The sequence below is a fragment of the Leptosomus discolor genome, chromosome 2 (genome assembly GCF_034619465.1).
Source record: "Leptosomus discolor isolate bLepDis1 chromosome 2, bLepDis1.hap2, whole genome shotgun sequence".
In the NCBI taxonomy this organism is placed as follows: Eukaryota; Metazoa; Chordata; class Aves; order Leptosomiformes; family Leptosomidae; genus Leptosomus; species Leptosomus discolor.
In genome coordinates, this window is record NC_141392.1 from 80,482,830 (window position 1) to 80,506,197 (window position 23,368).

The window sequence follows — 23,368 nt, forward strand, 5'->3', positions numbered from 1 at the left end:
CTAATTTAAAGAGAAACTTTCTCAGGAATAAAAACACCTGCTCCTAAACCTCACGTTTGAAACCTAATAATCACGAAGATGTAGTCTCCCTTTCTGAACTTTAAAAGGGATTGTAGTGTTTTGATCTAGGGCCTTCTAATAAGCACTTACTTCTCTGCTATCTATGATAAATATCAATGCTAGGCAGATGGAAAGGTATAACATAGATGTTACATCTTTACAATAACGTCCAGCGACAGAGGTGGCCTGCTGTTGGCACAGAATCAACATTAGAGACCTGTGTGGTAGTTCCAGCCGTGATTTAAAAGTGATAAGCTTATTTTTTTACAAGCTTATATCATCTGCTGTAGAAATGCACTAAAAAAACGGAGAGAATATTGAATCATAAAGATGTAAAGAAAGTAATAATAATTTTGTTTATGTTAAAATATGTAAGTGCACTTCAAAAACAGCACTATTATTAATATTTACATAACCAGCTTATTTTAAATTTCTGATAAGTGTAACTCCTATGTAAATCTGTTTTGTCAGCAGAAATCTGACAAACTTAAATGATGCGTACCTAAATCTGAGAATTTTCTTCTTTATTGTCTGAAAAAGATAACTGAGCTTAACAAATCAATATTTAAGTTTAAAAAGCACAATGAAATACAACAAAAAACATATTGTACTATAGCTTGTCTGTGCTTCTACAATTTGATCTTCCTAGTTTCAAGACAATTTTTCAAGAAACCAGGTTCTAGTATGATCTAATTAATTTGTTTTTCAAGAATAAAAACCAAATAAATCAGCTGAGATAGTTAATTCTGAAAACGGATTTTCAAACATATTTAATGAATTTTGTTTCACTGCCACATACAATCTTTACAGTATAAAAGTGTAAGAAGAAACATTTACATTTAAATAATTAAACATAAATGTTTTAAAAGACTACTATAGTCTATCAAATAAAACTATGCTATTATAACATTAGAAAAGCAGTCAGAAAATTGAGGCAGCTAAGGAGGAGGATGCTAACCACAGCAGTTAGAGATGGGATAGTTCCCTTTTCATTTGAAACTGCTTATTTTTACTATAATGCATAACAAGTAACTCTTGCCTCAAAGATAATATTAAAAATACAATTTGTTTTCATTACTATTATCCTCCTTTTTTAAAGAAAATTTTTAAATCAGCTCTGCAACCTTGTAAATGCAGGGAAATTCCTCCCTTAATTTGAAATCCATTAAACTTCAGTGGGGACAGATCGTCCCTTCACATTAGTACATCTTTAAATAAAAGCTAAGATACATACATATGACTGGAGCAGAACATTTTCAAGAAATTTGAGATCTTCAGGTAACTTAATCTGGTTAGCAGGAATAAAAAATTAAATAGCAAGCCTGCTTAAAAGAATAAGCCTCAAAGCTTTACAACACTGATCACACCTTGTTTCAGGGAACTACTTCTGTGAATTGCAGTTGGCACGGAAGAGTAATTTTTGCTCAGAAACAAATTTTGTCTCAAATATAAAATGCCTCCCCCCCAAAAAAAAACCCAAACAAAAAGACAATGGGAAAAGACAAGAAAGTAGGGTATGTTTGCTAATAAAAGAATTGTTCTCTGGCCGGATGTAATTTTTTTTTCTAGTTTGGATTTTGATCCTTTGTTATTATAGCCTACTGCAATATTTAGAAAAAACTACAGCCTGGTTCCTTTGGATTTTGTGGCATTTTAAGACAGAAAATTGATACTGTTTTAACATGTTTTAAGTTAGACTCAATGGGCTAGCTCCATGTATTATGAACTTCGAAACTAAGATCCAAATTTCAGATTTTCTGATCACAGTTTAGTTTAATTAATGTATTGATTAAATGGTTACAGGGTCAGGGTGCCACACAAGAGGTAAGTGTTAATCTTAATTTACTTCATGTCTTTTTTTTTTTTTTCCTGGTTTGGCTGTTGTTGGTTGTGGGATTTTTTTGTTGCTTGTTTTGATTTTTGGGGTTTGGTGGGGGTTTTTTTGGTTGTTTTTTTTTTTTTTTTGTACAGCTCTGTTTCTGTACAACTGCCTCTTTAATAAAACAGCTCTATGCTTTGCGTATACTGAGCATGTACAAACTTCACTGCATTAACACAAAGCTGAGGAAGTAACTAGAAGAGCTGGAGGCAAGCAAGCTGTTAAGACCCCAGATGGCCCATACAGGGAAAAAACTTTCCATGACAGGAAGGTATTTGGACATGTGAAAGCTAAAAAAACTTTGTTTATTGCAGAAAATGGTAACCAGATCATCACATTAACATGTGAGATTCTACTGCAAAGGAAACGTCTTGTCATCCCATGAAAATTAAATCACTGATGCTTCAAAGCCTCTACTGCCTCTTATCATCTCATCATGCGAATGGCAGGGATTACATTCAGGATTTTGTGCCTTTTATGAATTGCAGAACATAGCTAATTTCACCCAGATTTTAACTGAATTGTGGCTTTTATGTACATCCACATTAATACAGTGCCAAGGATATTGGAGACAAACAAATATAAGACAGTAAAAAACAAAAAACCGACAACAGGAGCCATTATCACTAATACGATAGTTAGCCGGTAATTGAGTTTGCATATCTCTGAAGTTAACAAAGGAATGAGCATGGTATAATTGTCTTGTAAACAGATGAGAGAACGAGATACTATTTTCATGAGAAAGTGCATCGGTGTATGATATTTATTTCTGACAATACAGTAGAACTAAAATAATTTTCTGTATAGGTAGAATTTAAAGCACAATTACTCACAAGCGTTAGCTATAATTCATTTTTCAGAATCTCCCGAGACCAAACTGACCTGGAGCAATCAAGACCATAAAGACAACCAGAAGACAGCTGAACATTATCAATCCAAAAGGAGTGGTATGGTTCAGTAGTTGCCACAAAGAAGTTAGGGGAAGGAAATTAGCTCAGTAGACATTCTAGCATTATTCTATGCTTCCTAAGTATAAATTAACATATAAAAGAATCTATGTGTTCCCTGAGATCCCTGAATTGCTGTTTGTTCCTTGCTTCAGTAAAACACAGTGAATTCAATACCACAAACTTATTACATGCATTTGATGACACCAGCAACAGCACTGTGGTTTTCATTCTGTATATTTCTGCATCAGTAATCTTTGAACATCCTGCAGCAAATCTTCATGTATTTCTGTTGACCAGTTTAGCAGAAAACATTCTGGCAAAACGGATTTCTGAGTGTATTAATTTAAGTAAAAATTTAGAGGGAAGAGGTTTTGATAACTGTACACGAAAGACTACAATTGCAATTTAATCATCTGATCTAATACCTGTCTATTTAGCTGGAAATTTTCAGCACAGTACACTGGGACTTAGTTGCATAAGGATACCAAGTTCAGGACTTAAAAAGACAGGAATAACACCACTGTCCTTAGTAAAGTGTACAAAGTTTCACCTAATGCAATTGTTTCGATAATGCATGGGATTATGAAAAAAAAATTCATTAGATTTAGGAAAAGATAGTAAGTTATTTTGCACTATCAACAGAATTAGATTCTTCTAATAAATATTTTTCTTCATGACATCTGATTGCATCCATGTGTTAAGTTTCCTGCAGCTGAGCTCTGAAGTACGTCTGTTCCTAATTTTTTACTGGATCACTACGTTACAATTCCTGGGGAAAAGAATTTTAATTTAATTCTTTTGACATTATTGTTTTGGTAATCAATTAAAATGCTCATTGTTTTCAGAAAGCTGTCAAGAGACCTATAGTGAAAAGCAATACAGTTTGTATAGTCTAATTAGCTAAATTGCAATATTTAATAAATGAGACACCTACCTGCAGTGACAATCAAATAATGTTGCTAAACTTGATCTACAGGGATTTTCCTTTTTTTTTCTTTTTTTGATGATAGCTTGCAAAATGCTACTTTTAATGGGATTGATTCAAACGCAGAGAACTTGTTCCATGTTACGTGTATTCACATCATATTTTCCCACTCTGAAAATGACAATACTCAGGTTTTTTTATAAAAGAGACATAACAGGTGAACCAAAAATATACAAGTAGGGGTCATTAAATTTCTAAAGCCATTTTGATTAAAGGAACAGATTTTAGACCAGCTGAATAGCTGTCAGAGTACTCACTCATGGATCACCTCACTTACAAGTAAACTTGACCCTGAATCTCACATAGGAGATGTGGTTGGCTGAAAGGGTGTTTCATTGCTTCTGAGCAAGTGCAGAAGCATTGTAATACAGCAATAGAAAAAAAGGTTTGTCCATGTCCACTCACATTGGACTAAGAAGGCTGGAAATCTCAGCCTTGAAAAGTTTTTCATAGCTTCAAGAAGCTGGTATTTAACTTTTTCAGCATAATTAAACAAGGTTATTTACTAATACAGATTTACTACCTAAAATAAGAGCCTAATAAAGTCCAGGTTGTAAATGTTAGATAAAGCTCTAGATTTCATTGCTATCTCAGTTTTGCTTGCTTTGATAAATTATTGTTCAAAGGCAGCAAAAATGCAAAAAAAATGAGATGTTCTAACAGATTTTTATGATGCTTTTGGCTATGTTTATTAAGGTACAAAATATTTGGTCTTGGCCTGCTGCATGACAGGAATGCCTCAGCTTTGCTTTAAACCTAAAGGCAAAATAATTTTCTCTTGTCACCAAACGTATCTATAAGTACTGAAGGCAGAAGCAATTTGCCTGTAAACATCATTACACAGCGTTCTAAGAAGAGCAATCTCAACAGATACCATGTGACATTCATTTAAGCTCTTAATGTCAAAGCCCTCAGTTCTGCCCCTTGTTGTGAACTTTGGAGGCACAGGAAGCTGAAGCACTGCAGAGTACTCAGCAAATCAAATTCCATTCTGGCACTAAATGTCTAAACTGTCAGTGCAACCTGTGATTCAGTGTGTGCTCTAGTGCATTTATTTGTTTATTAGTGTGAACAGAGCTCAAGGACCAGAGACAATTCATTTTCAATCCATGGTGGATTTCAGTGAGTAAGGTGCTTTTAGATAATTAATGCTGACGACTTCTCAACATTGCCAATATAATTTGCTCTAAGTATTAATTGAGCAGACTAGCAGCAGAAATTCCATTAAGCAGTATTTTAGTTTAGAGTGGTGAGGTGAGAAAATTGTTTCAATGTTTTATATGAAACATGTATCCATCCCTGTAACTATGAGTATTCTTAGAGAAAGATGTATGAATAAGGAGCTGGGCTTTTTTTAAGGCAAATCCCCCATGTTCAGTCTCAAGCACGCAAAAATCTCTGATTCACCTTCTTAAAAACAAAGTACCTCACAAGTTTGCAAAGTGAATGAACAAAATCATCCATCAGTGAATATTTCCTTCCAAGTACTCTGTCCTCACTAACACCTGCTCCTTTTTACAGCTTGCTGAGAAAAGCATTCAACTGTTATCAGCAACTGTAAGCTCTCATACTGACAAATACTATCTATGATCCACTGACTTGCCAGCTTAACATCACTCTGTTTACTGACTCTCCAGTTTTGCCATTCCCTGTAGGACAATCTCTCTAAAGAGCATCCACTTGATTGATGTACTGAAACTCATTTTTTCTGCAGCAGTTCCTGTGTGGACAAACATTGAAAAGCTGCTTATAGTGTTCAGGAGAAAAAAACCCGCAAACATAAACATCCAAGCTAGCTCCAAAACAAGGAACTTTTTGAACAAAAGTCGTTAAATATTTATGCTCTAGAGAAATTATAACATCTTGATTGTTTTCTATGAACATGCTCCAAAAGCAGCATTTACACTCATCTACAATACAGTGATCATCCAGGGAGCAAATTCTTGTCCCAGAGTCACTGCACTGGATCTGCTTTCTTCAGAGAGAGAAGAAATTGCAACATTCCTGTTTAAAACTAATAAAATCCTGATCACTTAGTGCAATTCCCCAGATGAATATCTATCCAACTTTTTAACTGTTGTTAAAGCGACTCTTTCAGAGCTGGAGTCGTGAAAGCCATCCTATTCTAATTTTCTGAAAGCTTGATAGAACCAATATTCTTAGTATAGATGAAGTGTAATGAAGCACTTTCCTTCCCATAGGAAAGTCTTCCACTCATATTCTTTGATGCCAACTAGCCTTCACATCTGCTATTTCCCTTTTGATTGCTATATCTTGGCACTTATGTAGAGCGTCTGATGAGGCCGTTCTATTCAATGACACTACTTCCTCTTCAACAAAAGGAGTGTAGGAAAATAGCAGTGTGTTTCCTATACCTTCAGGGGAAAAGCTGTGTGCAAATTATGCAGACAAATATGTAGTCATCATTTGTATGTGTGTACGTGGAGAAGGAGTGTTTGTTCCTTTTATACTGAACCATTGCTTATGGAAAATTATGCAAAGTAGACCTGGTTTTGAATTTTTTAAGCAAATGATGAGACATTCTGGGTCCCACTTAAAAAATCCATTTCAAAATACATGGTGTTCATTATGGAAATAAGTTTGAAATTGATCATCACTTAAAATAAGATCCAAACATATATTTAAAAATCAGAAATGCACATTAAAGAATATCAGGACAAAGAGTATGCTTGCTTTGCTGTCCTTGAATATGAAGACATTAAAGATTCTTTTTTCAAGTAAAATGAAATAATTTCTTCTTGACACATTTTACATTAATGAAATATTTTATTTGGAATTAAAATGGTAAGTAATATCAATTACCTAATAGTCGTCATTTACAATGCTGTGGGAAACATTAGCATGATAAAAAGCACCTCATATTTAAATTAAAGATAAAATATAACATTTTGGTTTCAATCAGACTGAAATTATTAAATCATTGGTGTTTTATTTGCATTTTACTTTGGCTTTCCTCTAGTCCAAGCCTCTGGATGTATAACATTTAACTGATTTTCTTTTTGTGAAAGTTCAGATTCTTTAAGCTTTAATGACCACATTTTGTTCTGTGTATAGTCTTACTTGGAATCAGCTCTTTTTTTTTCTTTTTTTTTTTTTTTCCTTATACGTCTTTAAGCCTAGATTTACAAAGGTATTGAAACACAACAGTGATATAGTATCATGTTAGGATTTTCAGGTTGTACAAATATTTTTACAGGTTACTCCCACAACAACTGATTTGGGGAAAAAAAAAAAAAATGGTCCTGGCCTGTTTGATCTGCTACTAAAAATATAGCCTGAAATTGTACAAGACAGACATATAATGCATTTTGAACAACATACTTGAAACACTATATAAACATTTCTGTATGTATTTACATTGCTTTCTAACAAAGATTTTACTTTATTATCCAAACAATCCACTTCAAAATTCTTACTTAAAAATGTGGTGTCAGAAATCATGATTTTTTTTTTAACCATAAATTTTAAGACAATTTTCAAACCCTGGAAGAGGCTGCTTAAAGAGATGGTCAATGCCCCAAGCCTGTCAGTGTTTAAGAGGTGTTTGGACAATGCCCTTAATAATTTGCTTTAACTCTTGGTCAGCCCTGAAATGGTCAGGCAGTTGGACTAGATGATCATTCTAGGTCACTTCCAACTGAAATAATCTATTCCGTTCTATTCTAGCTTTAATCATTTTCCCTCTGTTTCACCTTCTAATACCAAGAAGCCCAAAATCTACAAAAGAGAATTAACAATTCACAATCTGTTAATGGGTAAAGTTTGTTCTGGATGTGGGTAAATTTTATTTTTTCTGTAAACAAGGTTGTTAGTTTTGCTGCATCAGCCTATTAATCTCCCATATACATGCAGAAACTACAACATGTGAAAAGAAATTCACTATACAATTAAAGAAACAGGAGTAAATAACTGCAGTGTTGTCATCTGCAGGCTAGAAGGTGATTCCATGTTCTAAAAATTTGCTATGTCAATTCTTTTGCTTGCTTATTCTTGCTATTCTTTTTTCAACTCAGGAAAAACAAGTAAACAAACAAACTACTTTAAACAACGGTCGTTTTCCTCTAAATGCATCAGGAGTTGCTCTAGCAGTTGTAAACTGAACCTTATCACAATTTTGGAAATCCAAATACTACCTTAGAGGATGACAACATAAAGATGTTTGGAGCTTGAAGTGGTTTTTAGAAATGGTAATCTGCATATATCCTCAGATTTTTCATCATTTCTTTAATGATTCAGTTGAACCAATTTACTGAACCGTATCCTTCAATTTAAAGTTTTCATGAAAATTCTGGCATAGAATATGCCAAGTTTACTACATACTTCCAACAAAATATGCAAACAATGCATACTGGTACAACATCGAAAGCCTGCACCTGTCACCCTAATTTAATTAAAAAAATTAATTGGACTCATAAATGTAAACAAAAGGACAAGCTATACAGCAGATGACACAGCAACATCTGCCCTGCTGGTGGAGGATAAATGTACTCAGCCTCTAATATGATTAAGCATATGGAGTCACATGAGCAAAGCAAAATGGTGGATTGTGTTTATTGTTTGTTATTTTTACTTTTGTTTTTGAAAGAGGCTTTTGCAATCACTGGTTTACTTTTAGGAACACTCATTGTGACCAGTTGAAGCTTTTTAAATATGGCATTCACAAACACTGACCAGAATTTTGGTCATAGTCCAACTCAGACTGTAAGCCTAAATGTGAACTTTCTCTATGACTTGAAAGAGATTTTTCTCTTTGTTTTTTTTTGTGTTCATTTCAGTGCCAACATGTAATGAAAGAAACTTCACAGCCTTTAAACCAACAATCTAAAATGAGACAAATATCCCCACAGTGCTAGTTAAGTCAGTCAGTTTTATCATGGAATTAGTGTTATTCATATTATTCCTTGTAAAATTAATGAATTTGCATATATAGAAACATTTTAATCACAGTCTCTCCCTGCAGTCATACCGCAGTTTATTCCTATATGAAAGCTGCTTAGTGCTTAAACAGTGACCAGAAATTCTGTAAGATTCATCTCACGTACTTGTAGCCACCTACGCATTAAGCATCTAGACCAAGATACTAATCTAAGCTTCTCTATAGTCAAAGTTCTGTAACTCTGGAGAACACTGTCCTTCTACTACAATTACTTAAGGCAATGTGGAAGAAGTTTTCTGGCGCCTTTCAGTTACTTTCCAGTGTCATTAAAACATAACTAGACAACTATTTGACAGGAGAGCAGCTATCTACATTTTAGAGTGAGGAAAAACCTGTCCTACATGTTTCAAAAACTGAATCTTTCCTAGTAAAACAAAATATCTGGGGGTGGTGGTATCTGTTTTATGGCTTTGAGTCCAAAACACAGGATCATATTATGTCTTCCTATTAAATTCTGCCAATCAACAGTTGAGATCTTTCTTTACCAATCCACTAATTTACCAATCTATTGGTAAATTTGCCATTTACCAATCTATTGTTATTACCGTCCTACTCTAAGCATTTTGAGAAACTTCAGGAATACAGCTTATTCCTGATTTTACACAGTATAATTTTAGGGATGCCATGCTTCATTTTACAATTCTTATATCTATAAAAGAAAAATAAAATAACTTTGCTACACATTTTACCTATGAATTAAAATTATCTACAGTAACAGTTGATAATATTAAAATAGGATTTGTGTAATACAACACAGTGTAAGAAAATAGAATATTAAAAATTTGAATGACCAATACATAATAACAGTAGGCTTTTAATGACTTGATTTCGTTACTAATGTCAACAAATGTAAAAATAACAAAAACCCCTCAAATCATACAATATTACAACTGTGACATTTGTTGGTTCTGGTGGTTTTGCTGTTAGATTTATTCCACTAAAAGTTAGAGATTCAACTTATCAAAGTAGTTCTATGTTTCTAAAAGGAAAATTGAAGACCTGAAGATTAAGATCAAAAGTCTTAATGTTTTTTGGAAGTGTTAAGGAATTTATTTGGAGTATTTAGAAATCAAGGTCTATCTCAGAAATAAATCCAGAAATCCATTATTAGCTGAATAAGAATGTAACAAATAATGACCGCAATACTGCTTAGGAGATGAGCCTTGTAGTTTCCCTTCATTCCTCCTTTCATCTCTGATGATCTGATTTGAAAAGGCAGCCCGTGAGACAGCCAAATCTTCTTCATTATGAACAGGCTGTACAAAAAAAAAATATTTCTCCTTAATTTTAGAAGAGAGATTTCTTGTGTAAGGCACCTGTGACCAGAAAAGGAAGCTACAGTTGAAATTTCAGTGTTTCCTCTGCTAACTTCTGATTTTGTGGGTAGCCAAAGCCCTGACTAGAATACCATTGTTGGGTTGCACATCTATAATGAACTATGCTCAGCGTCTCTGTACTTCAAGGAACAAAAGCTGTATCAGAAATATTAGGTGCAGCCATAAAATAAATTAAGCAACCAAACTGCTGGTTTTGTTCAGTCCAAGAGAATTCCTCAGCAATTCAACCTGAACAAAAATACTCTTGGATGATAACTGCCCGGATAGGCTTAGATAGAAGTTCTAGCATCAAAGAAACTATTCTCAGAGCTACTTTGCCAGGTAAGGTAAAATGGTGAAAGCAGAGCCAGATAACCTTCCCAACAAATGAAAGAAAATGTTTGGTGTTAGTCTTCCTTCTTCACAGAAAGTTCCTTTAGGAATGTGTTTTCCTTTTTCAGAAAATGGAAATGTATGAAAGTGTACATGAAAATTCTGTCAGACATGTCATATAAAAGCTTCCTAAGAGTTTTGGAAGATTCCTTGTAAGTCAGGGAAGTAAATGTCTCTTGCATTAAAAAATAAAAAATTTAAAAAAAAAAAAAAAAAAAAGACAGAGAAACAGAAAGAACAGAACAGTTTCTATCTTACCACTGGCCTTCTGTTGCACAACAAAGTAAGAGTTCTTTGAAGGAAGACTGAAACAGTCAAGTCTTCAAAGGCCTCCAGGATATTTGCTGTCTTTTCTAGCTCATTGAGGGAGAGCTGATTTCAGTTCTCAAATGCAAAGCTAGACTCCTCAAATACAAGTATTTTAAGGTAAGCAATACTACATCCTCTGTTAGTTTTCACAATACCTAGTTTCTAACTAAAAATAATAATTTACTAATAGTAAGTATTTATATATTAAAAGATCTCATGCAACAACGATTCACAACAGAAATCACACAACTTATCTGAATTTTAGTTGCCAGTTACATTTAAATATTTATTATGTGAACATAAGTCAAATTCAGCAAAAAAGAACATACTATTTATGATCATCCACATTATTACAAGTGACTGTCTCGGCTCTTAAAGTGCAAAAAAAAGTACCCCCCCATAATTTCCTATACATAAATTGGTGAGTAAATTGAAAGATCATGTGCCATATCTGAACAAATCTAAAAAAAAAAAAAGTTAAGAAATATATTCCTTATCTGTGGCCAAACATGTTCATGGGCAGATAATCCTCTGATCAGTAGGCTACTTAGATCTCAAAGAACTGACTGCTCATGGCTTGAACAGGTATACTCTTTGCTGGATAAAAAACTGGCCATATGGTTGGGCCCAAATGGTGGTGAATGGTGTTAAATCCAGTTGTCAGCCCATCACAAGTGGTGCTCCCCAGGGCTCAGTATCAAGGCCAGTTCTATTTAATATCTTTATCAATGATCTGGATGAGAGGATCGAGTGCACCCTCAGTAAATTTGTAGACAACAGCAAGCTGGGTGGGAGTACTTGTCTCCTTGAGGACAGGAAGTCCGTCCAGAGGGATATGGAAAGGCTAGATCAATGGGCCAAGGCCAATTGTATGAGGTTCAACAAGGTCAAGTGCCAGGTCCTGCACTTGGGTCATAACAACCCCATGCAGCACTACAGGCTTGGGGAAGAATGGTTGGAAAACTGCCTGGCAGAATAGGACCTGGGAGCGTTGTTTGACAGCCAGGTGAATGTGAGCCAGCAGTGTGTCCAGTGACCAAGAATGCCGATGGTATTCTGGCTTGTATCAGAAATAGTGTGGCCAGCAGGAGTAGGGAAGGGATTGTCCCCTTGTACTTGGCACTGGTAAGGCTGCACCTGGAATATTGTGGTTTTGGGCTCCTCACCACAAGAAAGACATCGAGGTACTGGAGCGTGTCCAGAGAAGGGCAATGAAGCTGGTGAAGGGTCTAGAGCACAAGTCATATCAGAAGCGGCTGAGGGGACTGGTGTTGTTTAGTCTGGAGAAAAGGAGGCTCAGGGGAGATATTATTGGTCTCTATATCTAGTGAGGTGGGTATCAGTCTCTTTTCCCAAGTAGCAAGTGATAGAACCCAAGTTGTGCCAGGCTAAGTTTAGACTGGATATTAGGAAAATTTCTTCACTGAAAGGGTTGTCAAGCATTCAAACAGGCTTCCCAGGCAAGTGGTTGAGTCACCATCCCTGGAGGTGTTTAAAAGACATGTAGATGTGGTGCTTAGGGACATGGTTTAGTGGTGGACTTGGTAGTGTTAGGTAATGATTGGACTCAAGGACCTTAAGAGTCTTTTCCAACATAAATGATTCTATGATTCTGAAGCACGATTTAGTATATTTTTTCTATAAATCATTAATCTGTGTTCTGCAGATTAAGGATCTTGAATACATTAAAGGCAAGTTCAATTAATGCATGGATACTGAAAAATGCTTAGTAAAGCTTATGTAATTATTACCATAGATGTATTGCAAAAAGGATGGTTTAATCAATCTCAACAAGCATTCTGTTTGGAGCAATTAATAACTGCGGAGAAGAAATTCATCAGTTTAACAAGATGGTGGTACCCAGGACAATTATGGCACTGGAAATATTTCTGTACAGAAAGCAATGATAATGCAGTTGGACAACACCTCAGTAGTGTCATATATAAACTGTCAAGGCGGAACCAAGAGTTCACCTCTGCTAATGAATGGAGGCTTTCAGGATGCTTCAGTGGGCACAAACTCAACACTGGAAGTTGCTCATATGGCAGAATCTCACACAAAACTGGCTAAACCAAGAGACAGTTCACTCTGGAGAATTGTTTCTGAATCGTATTCCCAGGATGAGTCATAGATCAAATCTGCAAACTTTACATGGCTACTTGGTGATAGATTTATTTGCTTTGAAGAACAAGACAGGGTTGGGTTTTTTTCAGATATAGTTAAAATATTCTCAGATGTAGTCTCATTTCCTAATCAAATCATAACTCTGAAATCTGTCTTTCATACAGAATGCTGTTTGCAGTTGAAGGATTCTCTGTGATCTAGTTCGGTTCCCTTTCTCACATTGCTCATGATCTAAAGACAGTCATAAAGAGAAAAAAGCCAAAAAGAGAAAAGAAAGTGTTCTTGACCTGCCTCCTGGGGGAAAGCAGCAGGAAAAGGAAGGTGATAAGGCTAGATAGCAATCACATTATACATTTCTGAAGAAAAAGCCTTGCAACCAAACTTATGATCAGAACACAGAGTTCAGTCATTCTCTTACAACTGATCCTGTCAGTAGTGCCATTACAGTCCCTGAAACGGCCAGTAAGTGAAGCACATCAGGTGAGAGAAAGCAAACAAAATGGCTTACCAGTTAAGACAAAACCTGCCATAGTACACAAGGACAACATACATTCTGGAAATATCAGCAACTACATTGCTGTTGATTTTCTCATCCTCACACCTCCAAACGCCAAGGCAACTGAACTCACTTCTCAAAATGGTGTGGATTCCCAGTGGCTTTCAAATTTAGCAGGGTGATATAAGATAGCCCTGCCATGGAAAGGGACACTCTCTGCTCCCCTTGCACCACTGCATTCTAGCAGCCAGAGCAGGTTTTTTTTCACAACAGAAAAGTAAATATGCAACAACAAAAAAAGATTAATTTTCAGCATCAGAAAGCTGGACTGACTCTTGCCACAGCCCTATGATATGCAGAGCCAACAGAGCTTGAGGTTGAAGGCAGAAGACGTTGGACGATTCACAGTTAGACAGGCTTAAGTTGATCCCAGAACAACACAACAAGAAAGCTATCGAAAGATATGAACAGAAGCAACTTGCACTGATTAGTAGTGATTAAACTCCATCTGATTTAAAAGGAAAAAGCCCTGATTAAACTCCATCTGATTTAAAAGGAAAAAGCCCCTACTTTTTTTGTCTTCAGTGGCATCACTATATATTCTCAAAAAAAAAAAAAAAAAAAAAGACAGAATGGGGTTTCTGTTAACTACAAAATGATTTTCCAAATATCTAGATTATAACATTCCTCTGAAACAGCTACATTTGGTAGAAATTCTTGTCTTTTGCTGGTAAAAAGTCCTGATGCAACTTAGGACTCAAAGTGTGGTCTGAATAATATTTGTATATCATCAGGCTTGACTTTCTACACACAAATGTACAGTTAATTCCGTGCCCACCCCCCCACCCCCCCACCCCCCACCGCTCTGATTTCTTGTATTTCTATGGAAGTGGCAATTAGATCTTGCTATATTTTACCGTACCTTATACACTGAGAAAGACCAGCTTTATTCAGATAAACTCCATCAGGTACCTACAGTATGGATCACTAATGTGTGTGCGCTAATTAATGCATATTGTTGTTGGATGAAAATTTGAAAAATAATACAAATGTCAGCTTCTTGCCAGTATGTTCATTTTAGCTCTACATTATATTCACACTGAGAAATATTTATGGAACATGAAAGCCAGATGGGACCATAGGTTACATAGTTTAGCCCACCTGAGAGTTATGTGGGGAGATCAGAATACAACTTTTTATCTATGAATATTTGGGGTAAGGCAGAAACAGATGCTGAGCTGTGGAAAACATTAGTTGATCCAAAGACAAAGTAGACTTTTCCTAATGCCAAATTTTAATTTTTTTTTTGATGTTTCTCTTCAACTTATTTCAAAAATAACTAGTGGGGACACACAATTCATATGTTAATTCAATATTTTAATTATTGTGAATGATTAATCTTGTTTTCACTGGAAAGTCATGTATATTTCTTTGAGACGACCCCAAAAAGCATTTGTATGTGTTTCATTAGCTTCTAAGAGCTGTAGCTGTTCACAGGTGTAAATGATAAATATGAATCCTGTGATTTTGGAGCATAATTAGTTATGAATACTGCATTTTATCCAGCAGCTTATTAAGAGTGCTTACTATCTGGATATATGGCATAATGCAGTATAAATCTATGTCCTTATGTTCTTCTTTTTCAGCCCATAATGTAGGAACAGGGGAAAAGGGTATAAGGAATGAGGAATGGGGAGTGGGGAAAGCGAAGGGAAAAGGCATGGGCATGGACAAAGGCAAGGGTGGAAAGGTAGTGGATTTCTACCACATTCCATCTATTTTTAGTTTCATGCCTTAGTACTGAGATGTAACAGGCAGCCAAACAAATGCTCTTATTTACTTCAGTAATGGCTCTGACAACCCCAGAGAAGGAGGAAAGGTCAAGACAGCATAAAACCATTTCAGTCACTTTGTCCCAGTACCTAGAGAGTTGGTTGGAATGAGGCCCTTTACGTGAATTTGTTCTGCTTTCTGCCCTCAGATTCAAAAGAAAGACAGTTTATCTCCAAGAACTTAATGGTACCAAATTTATCTGAATTTCTTCTATTTAGAATTCAAATGCATTGCTGTTCTTGTTATAGTCTGTGTTAATATATCATCTAACCTATCTACTTCTACCTATCTTTTGTGAACTTTTAAAGAAATAAGTAGAACTCAGTGAAGCAGAGATGTTTTGAGATCCCTGGACAAAGCCTGTATCTCATTTTTACAGACTCTGTCATTGCAGATTCAGTTCTTATAAGTGTATGGAGTGACCACAGACTCTGCTTTACAGCTTTGCAACTGTGCCTGCTTTTTTTGTACCTTCAAAGAATTGGTGGTTAACCGAGTAGGTGCTCCTGCAAAGAGGGAATAATCACAGGAAAAGGGAAATAGTACATTTCCACTGTATGTGTTTCTAGCAGATAGGCCCAAACCATGATGATCAAAAAGAAGAAGAAAAAAGATTACACGGTATTTATATTCAATTCCCTTTTTATTCAAAAGTGCCACATGTGGTTTTATGCATAAGAACAAGTCTGTATTTGTAACATTCAGATGCAACTTATCTATAAAGTGTAATAATTTTAAAGCAAACTGAACATGTATCTGTGGTATCTGCTACCAATTAGCTTTTAAATATTATCTGGATCAGCACATGGAAGCTGGGACTCGAAAAATTATTTTCCATTAGTCACTGTCAGTCAGTGGATATTTGAGAAGCTCAGAAACGGTGTTTCTTTCATCTTTGACTTGCAACAGTTTCACCAAATAATTGATACGCACTGCTAAACTTCATAATTTTTTATTTGCAGCATTCAACTAAAGGTTCTATGTGTGTATATGCCCGTATGCTGGTACATGCACACTTACTTGCTTAATCAGATAAATGTCATTTGTCTATTACAATGTTCAAACCCAGGTTTAAAAACTCACTGAAGTTATACTGGCTTTATGCATGTCCATGTCAACATCACTCATGACAAATGAATGGCATTCAATCCTTTACTCTTGCTGCTATTCTTTCATTTTTGTCAGTGGATCTGTCACTTGTACTCCAGTCGCAAGCAGCGGGAAAATTCCCCTACAACTCCTTCTTTCGTCCTTAAGAGACTATTTCTGAGATTTTGCAATGTTCAGGTAGAGGTTCACGTTATCTCCTTTAACACAATAGGCTGAGAATTTGGAAGACAGACTCTGAATTGTGACCCCACAAGGTTTCCTGAGGGAGCTAGTAACAAAATGGCTAAGGTAAAAAGTGAGGCGGGGGGTGGGGGAGGGAGGACACTGAAAAGGTTCAGCAGCATGGATCTTTGTGGAGAAAAAGCAGTACAGGAAGATACGGAAGCCATTGTAGAAAAATAGAGATGGATCATAGAAATGAGTCCTGAAGAAGAAAAGGAAAGAAGCTTGCAAATGTGAATGATTAATAGAATAGCCTATCAGATCATTCTAAGGTGTGAAAGTCAGTTTTCCTGAATTAGTTCCTTATCTGCCTTTCGCCAAGAGATCTTGAAAAAGATGCATTCCCTTTCAGTGCTTCAGCTTCCTTATCAGCAAAACAGGCATATAAAATATACGACTCTCACAGAGAGCTGAGACCTTTAACTCATGATACAGGAGTAATGACACTAATTTATTGCTATTAAAGAATGAAAAATTAATTTTTTTTTACTCTTTGGTATCCAAATGCCTAGTTACCATAACTGAGAAAAGTTCCACTGTGCATGATACTGTACAAAAACATAGGAAGAAAAAAGTTCTGACACTGAAAGTTACAGGTATGAAAAATTATGAAAAAAAAAACAAAAGTACACAGCAACTTCAAAAAAACCTAACCCTTAAAATTGTAGATCACACATAACCGTATGTGCTGTAGTAGTTTCTTTTTGTGTGAGGATGAAGAACTGTGATACAAATAGAAGCATTCTTTTTCACAGTTTCAGAAACTTGAAAATGTTCAATAGTGACAAAAGCAACCAAGAGAAAGGAAGAAAAGTTCTTAACTAGGAAAACTCCACAATTTGAGAAACACCAAAACACATATCAGGAGTGGAAACTACAAGCCTAGCAGCTTAGAATTTACTTTCACATTTCTTTCCTTCTAATTCTTGGATAATACTAAGGTTTTCTTCATTGTTCCCAATAAAATGATCCACCAGAACCACCAGGAATATAACAAACTTGTAAAACTTCCTATCCATGTTCAGACTAGAAAAGTAGTTCTTAAGAGAAGATTGAAAACCTCCTTCACCTTCTAGCTTCTAAAAGGAATTGTAATGTCATGTTTCTCAGACCATGAGGAGGCATACAATGATCTGGAGGACCTAATAAAACTCTGAAGACAACATTCTCCTTTTTCATTGCAGCTGTTTCGTAGGGACATTTGACTTGCAAGGGTAACAGCATTTCCAACGTACATCCTCTGTGCTCTCCAGGTTTTAACTTAGTAGGTTTTAATATAGAAGTTAGTTTGTTTGTCTGATACATTAAGGGTGACAAAGCACTGGAACAGGCTGCCCAGGGAGGTTGTGGAGTCTCCTTGCCTGGAGATACTCAAAACCCGCCTGGATGCAGTCCTGTGCGACCTGCTCTAGATAACCTGTTTTAGCAGGGGGGCTGGACTAGATGATCTCCAGAGGTCCCTTCCAACCCCCACCATTCTGTGATTCTGTGTTTCTGTGATTCCCATTTAGATTCTCCTTCAAAAAATGTGTGGTTTAGCAACACACAGCTTTGGCCAGGTTCCAAAGATTTTTTAAGAAAAAATTCAATGGGCTGCTATATAGATAATTTATGCAGAAATTACTGCCAGTCTCATGGGCAACTACTGAGCCTCACTGTGATTGGAACTAATAACTATTACCAAGATATGATAATTTCATTTAACATTAGGAAACCATCTGGTGCCTTCACTTCTTGTTGTAACTTAATGCCACTGTTTTACTCAATTCATTCTCATTAAAACAAGACAAAGCAGCTACGGAAAAACATACACACAGATGATAAATTTATCATTTCAATCATCATTGTGCAACCCCCCCAGAACTCATACTGTCATAGATTTTTGAAGTAGGAGGGGACTACTAAAAGCTAATGTGAGTTCCTATACAATGAAGGATATCTATTTTATTGAGTAGCCTCTAAATCAAAAGCGTAACGTGTTTGGGCTAAGCTGTATCTATTTTCTTCACAATGGCTGCATGTGATGGATGAATCCAGCTCACTCCTAGACAAGTTGTACCAGTGGTTAATTACTCTCACTCTAAAAAATATGCACTTTATTTCTAGTCTGAATTTGCTTAACTTCAGCATTGAAACACTGGATCTCATTATGCCTTTTTCTGCTAGATTAAACAGTCATCTACTGTCAAAAGTCTCATTCCCATTAAAGCACTTACAGACCATGGTCAAGTCACCTCTTAACCTTCTCTTCAGCAGATTAAATAGACTGATCTTCTTTAGCCTCTAACTACATTGCTTATTTCCAGACCTACAGTCATTCTTTCACCCTTAATGAAGTCTTTCCGATTCTAAACATATTTTTGAAGTGTGCTCACCAGAAAAGGACACAATAGTTCATTAATAGTTTCCCTAATGCCATACAAAAAGGCAGTGTCACTTCCTACTTGAGATTCACTTGTCTATGTATCAGAGAAAACAATACACACCCTTTAAAACCCTCCTTTAGCTTACTGATAAAACAGAAAGTATTCTGAAAGGAATTTAAAATGTTCATATTTATGCTGGTTTTTTTATACTCAATACAGAAAATATATGCAACTCTTCTGTCTTTTCCATACTATTTATTCTTTTCTGTACTATCTACATCCAGTGTCACTCCTGTCAATTAAGATATTTTTCTGATAGTTTTTGTCTTCATCTGTTTCCTGTTCTTAAGTGGTTTTTTATATTGTTATTTAGTAGTAGTATCTATGAGTTATTCAACTCTACTAGTACCTTTTAAGGTAATTGCACTTACAGTCTTATTTTAAAATATTTTCTTGAATTTTCATTTTCTTTGTGTAAGGAAATTAAATTCCTTACTCAATTTGCTTATAGTAAATAGAAGTATATATGCAATTGCTATTTCATTAGAGTAAGTCCTCTTTAGTTCTTGGATACAATATACTAGATAAACACAAGATGTATCTAGATAAATAGAAACAGAAGAAGAAAGAGAGCAGAGAGAAATAATTGTTCAGAAAAGGGAGCAGTATATTAATAATCAGGGGGGAAAAACAACTAGAGAAAGAGTAGCCTCTGTGCGCTCAAAAAACCCACAGATAATGTACATACAAAAAAAAAAAAGGAAAAAGAGTGAATATGAGAGAAAATTAAGTGTGGGGAAAAGGAAAAGTAAAAATTAAGAAGATGCAGAAAAAAGTGCTTCTGGCAACCAGAAGGAAAGACACTGCTAATTTAAACTTGCTTCCTAATATTTTAGAGTCCACAGTTTGAACTTGAATTCAGCAATTTCAAAGTTTTCTGCCAGACAAAAATGAAATTAAAGCCTTGTGGTGTTTTCTGGTAACTCAATAAATACTTTGTGCCATATCTTCATGTGCTGAGGTGTAAATTATGACTCATTTAAAAACCTCAGTCTTTAAACTTTCAATTTTGTTTCTTTTAAATGCTTCACATATTTCCTGACATCGACAGGTGTCTAATTGATTAGTTACTTCCATTAACTTCATCAGCTCCCTTGCCAACAAGTATTTTGAGGAAAATACTCAGAACCTTCCCAGTGTATGCCTTAAGTTAAACAGCCTAAAATATTCCAAGACACTGAAGTTGAATTGATTTTTATTTCCAAGCAGCAGTTGAAAGCCTTATAATTATTTAAAAAAAAAAAAAATGAAACTGTGTATGCTTTGATTGGCTCTAGGGTCATAAGATTAAATAGTGACTATTTAGCCTTGATATCTAAACAAATTTTGTGGTCTTGAATCTGATGAGAGGAACTGAGCACACATTCTTCAGTTTCTGCACCAGTTTACTAGTTACCTTGGTCCTCAGTTTGTCTCATTTCAAATGCCAAAGTAATAGACACTGGAAAGCTTTACATGACAGCATAACAACTCATAAAAACAGAATATACTGCCTAAAAGTCTTCAAAATATACCCAAGATCAGATAAATATTGTTAAACACCTCTCTTTGGAAGATCCAGGACACCTCTATGCTATGAAACACAAGGAGTTATAGAACAAACCATCCTCTCTCCCTTCATGCATACTTCTCACTTATTTAAACCCACTTAAATGCTTGACAAACCTAGAAAAGAAAGATTTCTCTCTAATCCAGCAGTATATTTCACTATATTTGAAACTGCATTTTCTTAATAACAGGTTAAAAGGAATAGAAAAACTGGAAGAATCTGAGCTTTTTATACGGACTGCAAATTTCATTCAAAAGTTTCTCAAAACTATGGAGTACAAAAGTTTTTTCTCAGTCCAGTGTATTCCAGTTCCTTGAACAGAAACCACAATTAAATACAATGCTCTTGAATTGAAATTGTAACTGTTAATCCGACAAAACTCATTCTTGTACATGGCTATAGGAGATCTGTCTGAGCAAAGTGTTCAGGTTTCTTCACCTACTCCACTGCTATAAATTCAATTCAAGTGAAAATCATCAGAGAAATTGCCTTTTATTTCCCATGAGAGATTTTGCGTTTGATTGCTTCGCTACCTTGCAAATCCTCAAAGAAGTGATTTTCAGTTGCTTTGAACAGCAGTGCGAATCGTATTCGTTGCTCCTCAGCAAGGTGCACAAACTTTCCCGCCCACAACCAGGATATAGCATCTTTTCAAACAGAATATAAAGCTTACCTTGAAGAAAGTCATGGTTGCTCCATCTTCAACTGCCCCATACTCTATCTTTGTCTGCTTGGCCAAATCGTCAGCAGAATCAATAGGGGATTCCATACGTTCCACTGTCAGAAAGGCGGCTAGGTTAGCAGTGTACGAGGAAATGATGATAAGTGTGAAAAACCACCAAATGCCTCCCACTATCCTGGTGGAGAGGGCTTTAGGCATGAGCTCAGAACCTAACGAAAACCAGGGGAGAAAGGTGAAACCAATGCACAGAAAACAATTACTAAGTGTTCAGCACTTTTTGCCACAGTGCGGAGATGGAATCACTGTGCAAAAAAATCTTTAAGCTACAGGCTTACATGTTCTGCTTGTACAAACAGACACAACTGAAATGAAAAGAAAATAACTGATTACACTTATAAAGACAGATCTTTTTGGAGCTGTGGGAATCAAAAGATAGTAATGGGAGACTCAATGATCAGTGCCTTTTTAAAATTTATAAATACATATAGCAATGTGAAAAAAGCAGTTACTTGAACTGGCTTTCCAGAAAAAATCCCGGCTGGACTGAGCCTCTAAGTTAACACTAATATTGAAGCACTTCTTTATCTTCAAGGCACTAAATAAATATTATTTAAGTATATTGCCAAAACTCAGTTGGGTAAATAAAAACTAAGCTATTGATGAAAGGAGAAGATATGAAATAAAGTATTTCATATCTGAAGTACAGACTCTGAAATCTATTATAAATATGCTTTTGACTTTTGCCATTTGTATTGTTATAAAGGGTCATTTAGTGACTGCTTAGATTAAAAAAATGAACATCTCCCATCTCTATAGTTAGCCCCACAATTTCAGATAAACATGGGTGGCTATGCCACACACTTAATTTGGTAGAGCAGCAATGAAAATATTAGACCGCTGTGCATAACTAGATAAAGATAGATTATAATGCATTGCTGGAGTTGTCTGCTCATGGCACTAAAAAATGAAGGGGTAGACAGACACTGCATAGTAATTTGTGCAATTGTTAATACTAATTTAGAATCTAATGAGACAAATTGAAGCACATAAACTCCTCATGTGCTTAATTACTAAAAATAGGAAAAAAATTCAATGTGATTTGCAACCACAAATATTTATTATAAATAAGCATGTATGGATTTTTTTCCATAATGTTAAAATTGAATGGAATGAAATTTCTAATGATATTGAATACACAATTTCAAGCTTCATTGTACGAACTTTACGTAAGATCTTTCAGAAGTATCCAGAAACTTGTTTTCAAAGAAACAGTTTTACCATATCCACTACACCATTGTACCAAAAAAATAACTTTTTGTTAATTGGTCACTATGCTTGCTTTTAAATCTCCTGGGTAAAATGGAATGAAGGCAAGATGGACTATTTTATTCCTGTTAAATTTTGTGTTTGTATTGAATTATTTAAGGAACTGGTCCAGCAAGGTAACACATCTTCATATAAATGAAAGATTATGCCAAACTTCCAACGTCAATGCCAAAAAATGAACAGAAAGGGGGAGAGGGAAAAAAAAAAAAAAAAAAAGGAAGAAAACCAAAGAAAAGGAAAAAAGAAGTGGTATCATAACTGGACTATCGTATTCAAAAACAGCCCATCTTACCCTGCAGTTCATCTTACCCTTGCTGTTTCAAACAAAAAAAGCTGACAGACTTGGACATGACAGCCAACTCCAGCGCCAGACTCTGCCTAGAATTCTGCAAGGAAAAAAGTAGAAAAGTACCTTTCTGATGTAGTTGCTCCTAGGCCCTGTTAGTCAGACACTTAGACACCATAACACTAACAGATTTCCCAAGAAGCCCACCATCATCAACTCTTTTTAATTGCTCTCATTTCATTTAAAAAGCAACACCAGTAAAGTCAGATAGGACTGGGAAGAAAAGAAGAGTGGAAACATTTGCCGCAGTTGCCCCAATTACCACAAGTTCATACCTTACCAAGGACTGAAACCGAGTGCCACCTAGGCCCGTGAAACAGAGCCTGGTTAGGGGCTGACTGTCATGTACCCAAGGTAACGTCATGTCCAGCACTATATCCCACAGTTTCCTGGGAGTGAGGGGTA

The 23,368-nt window shown here is 35.6% G+C and overlaps 1 protein-coding gene across 1 annotated transcript in view; it reads right to left on the bottom strand.

Annotated features, from left to right (window-relative positions):
- Positions 1-23,368, bottom strand: part of GRIK2 (glutamate ionotropic receptor kainate type subunit 2) — a 432,872-nt gene that overhangs the window by 72,970 nt on the left and 336,534 nt on the right. Inside the window, exon 13 of the mRNA XM_086461343.1 lies at positions 21,283-21,500. Within this exon, the coding sequence (XP_086317469.1) occupies positions 21,283-21,500 (218 nt within the window). The remainder of the gene's footprint in view (positions 1-21,282; positions 21,501-23,368) is intronic.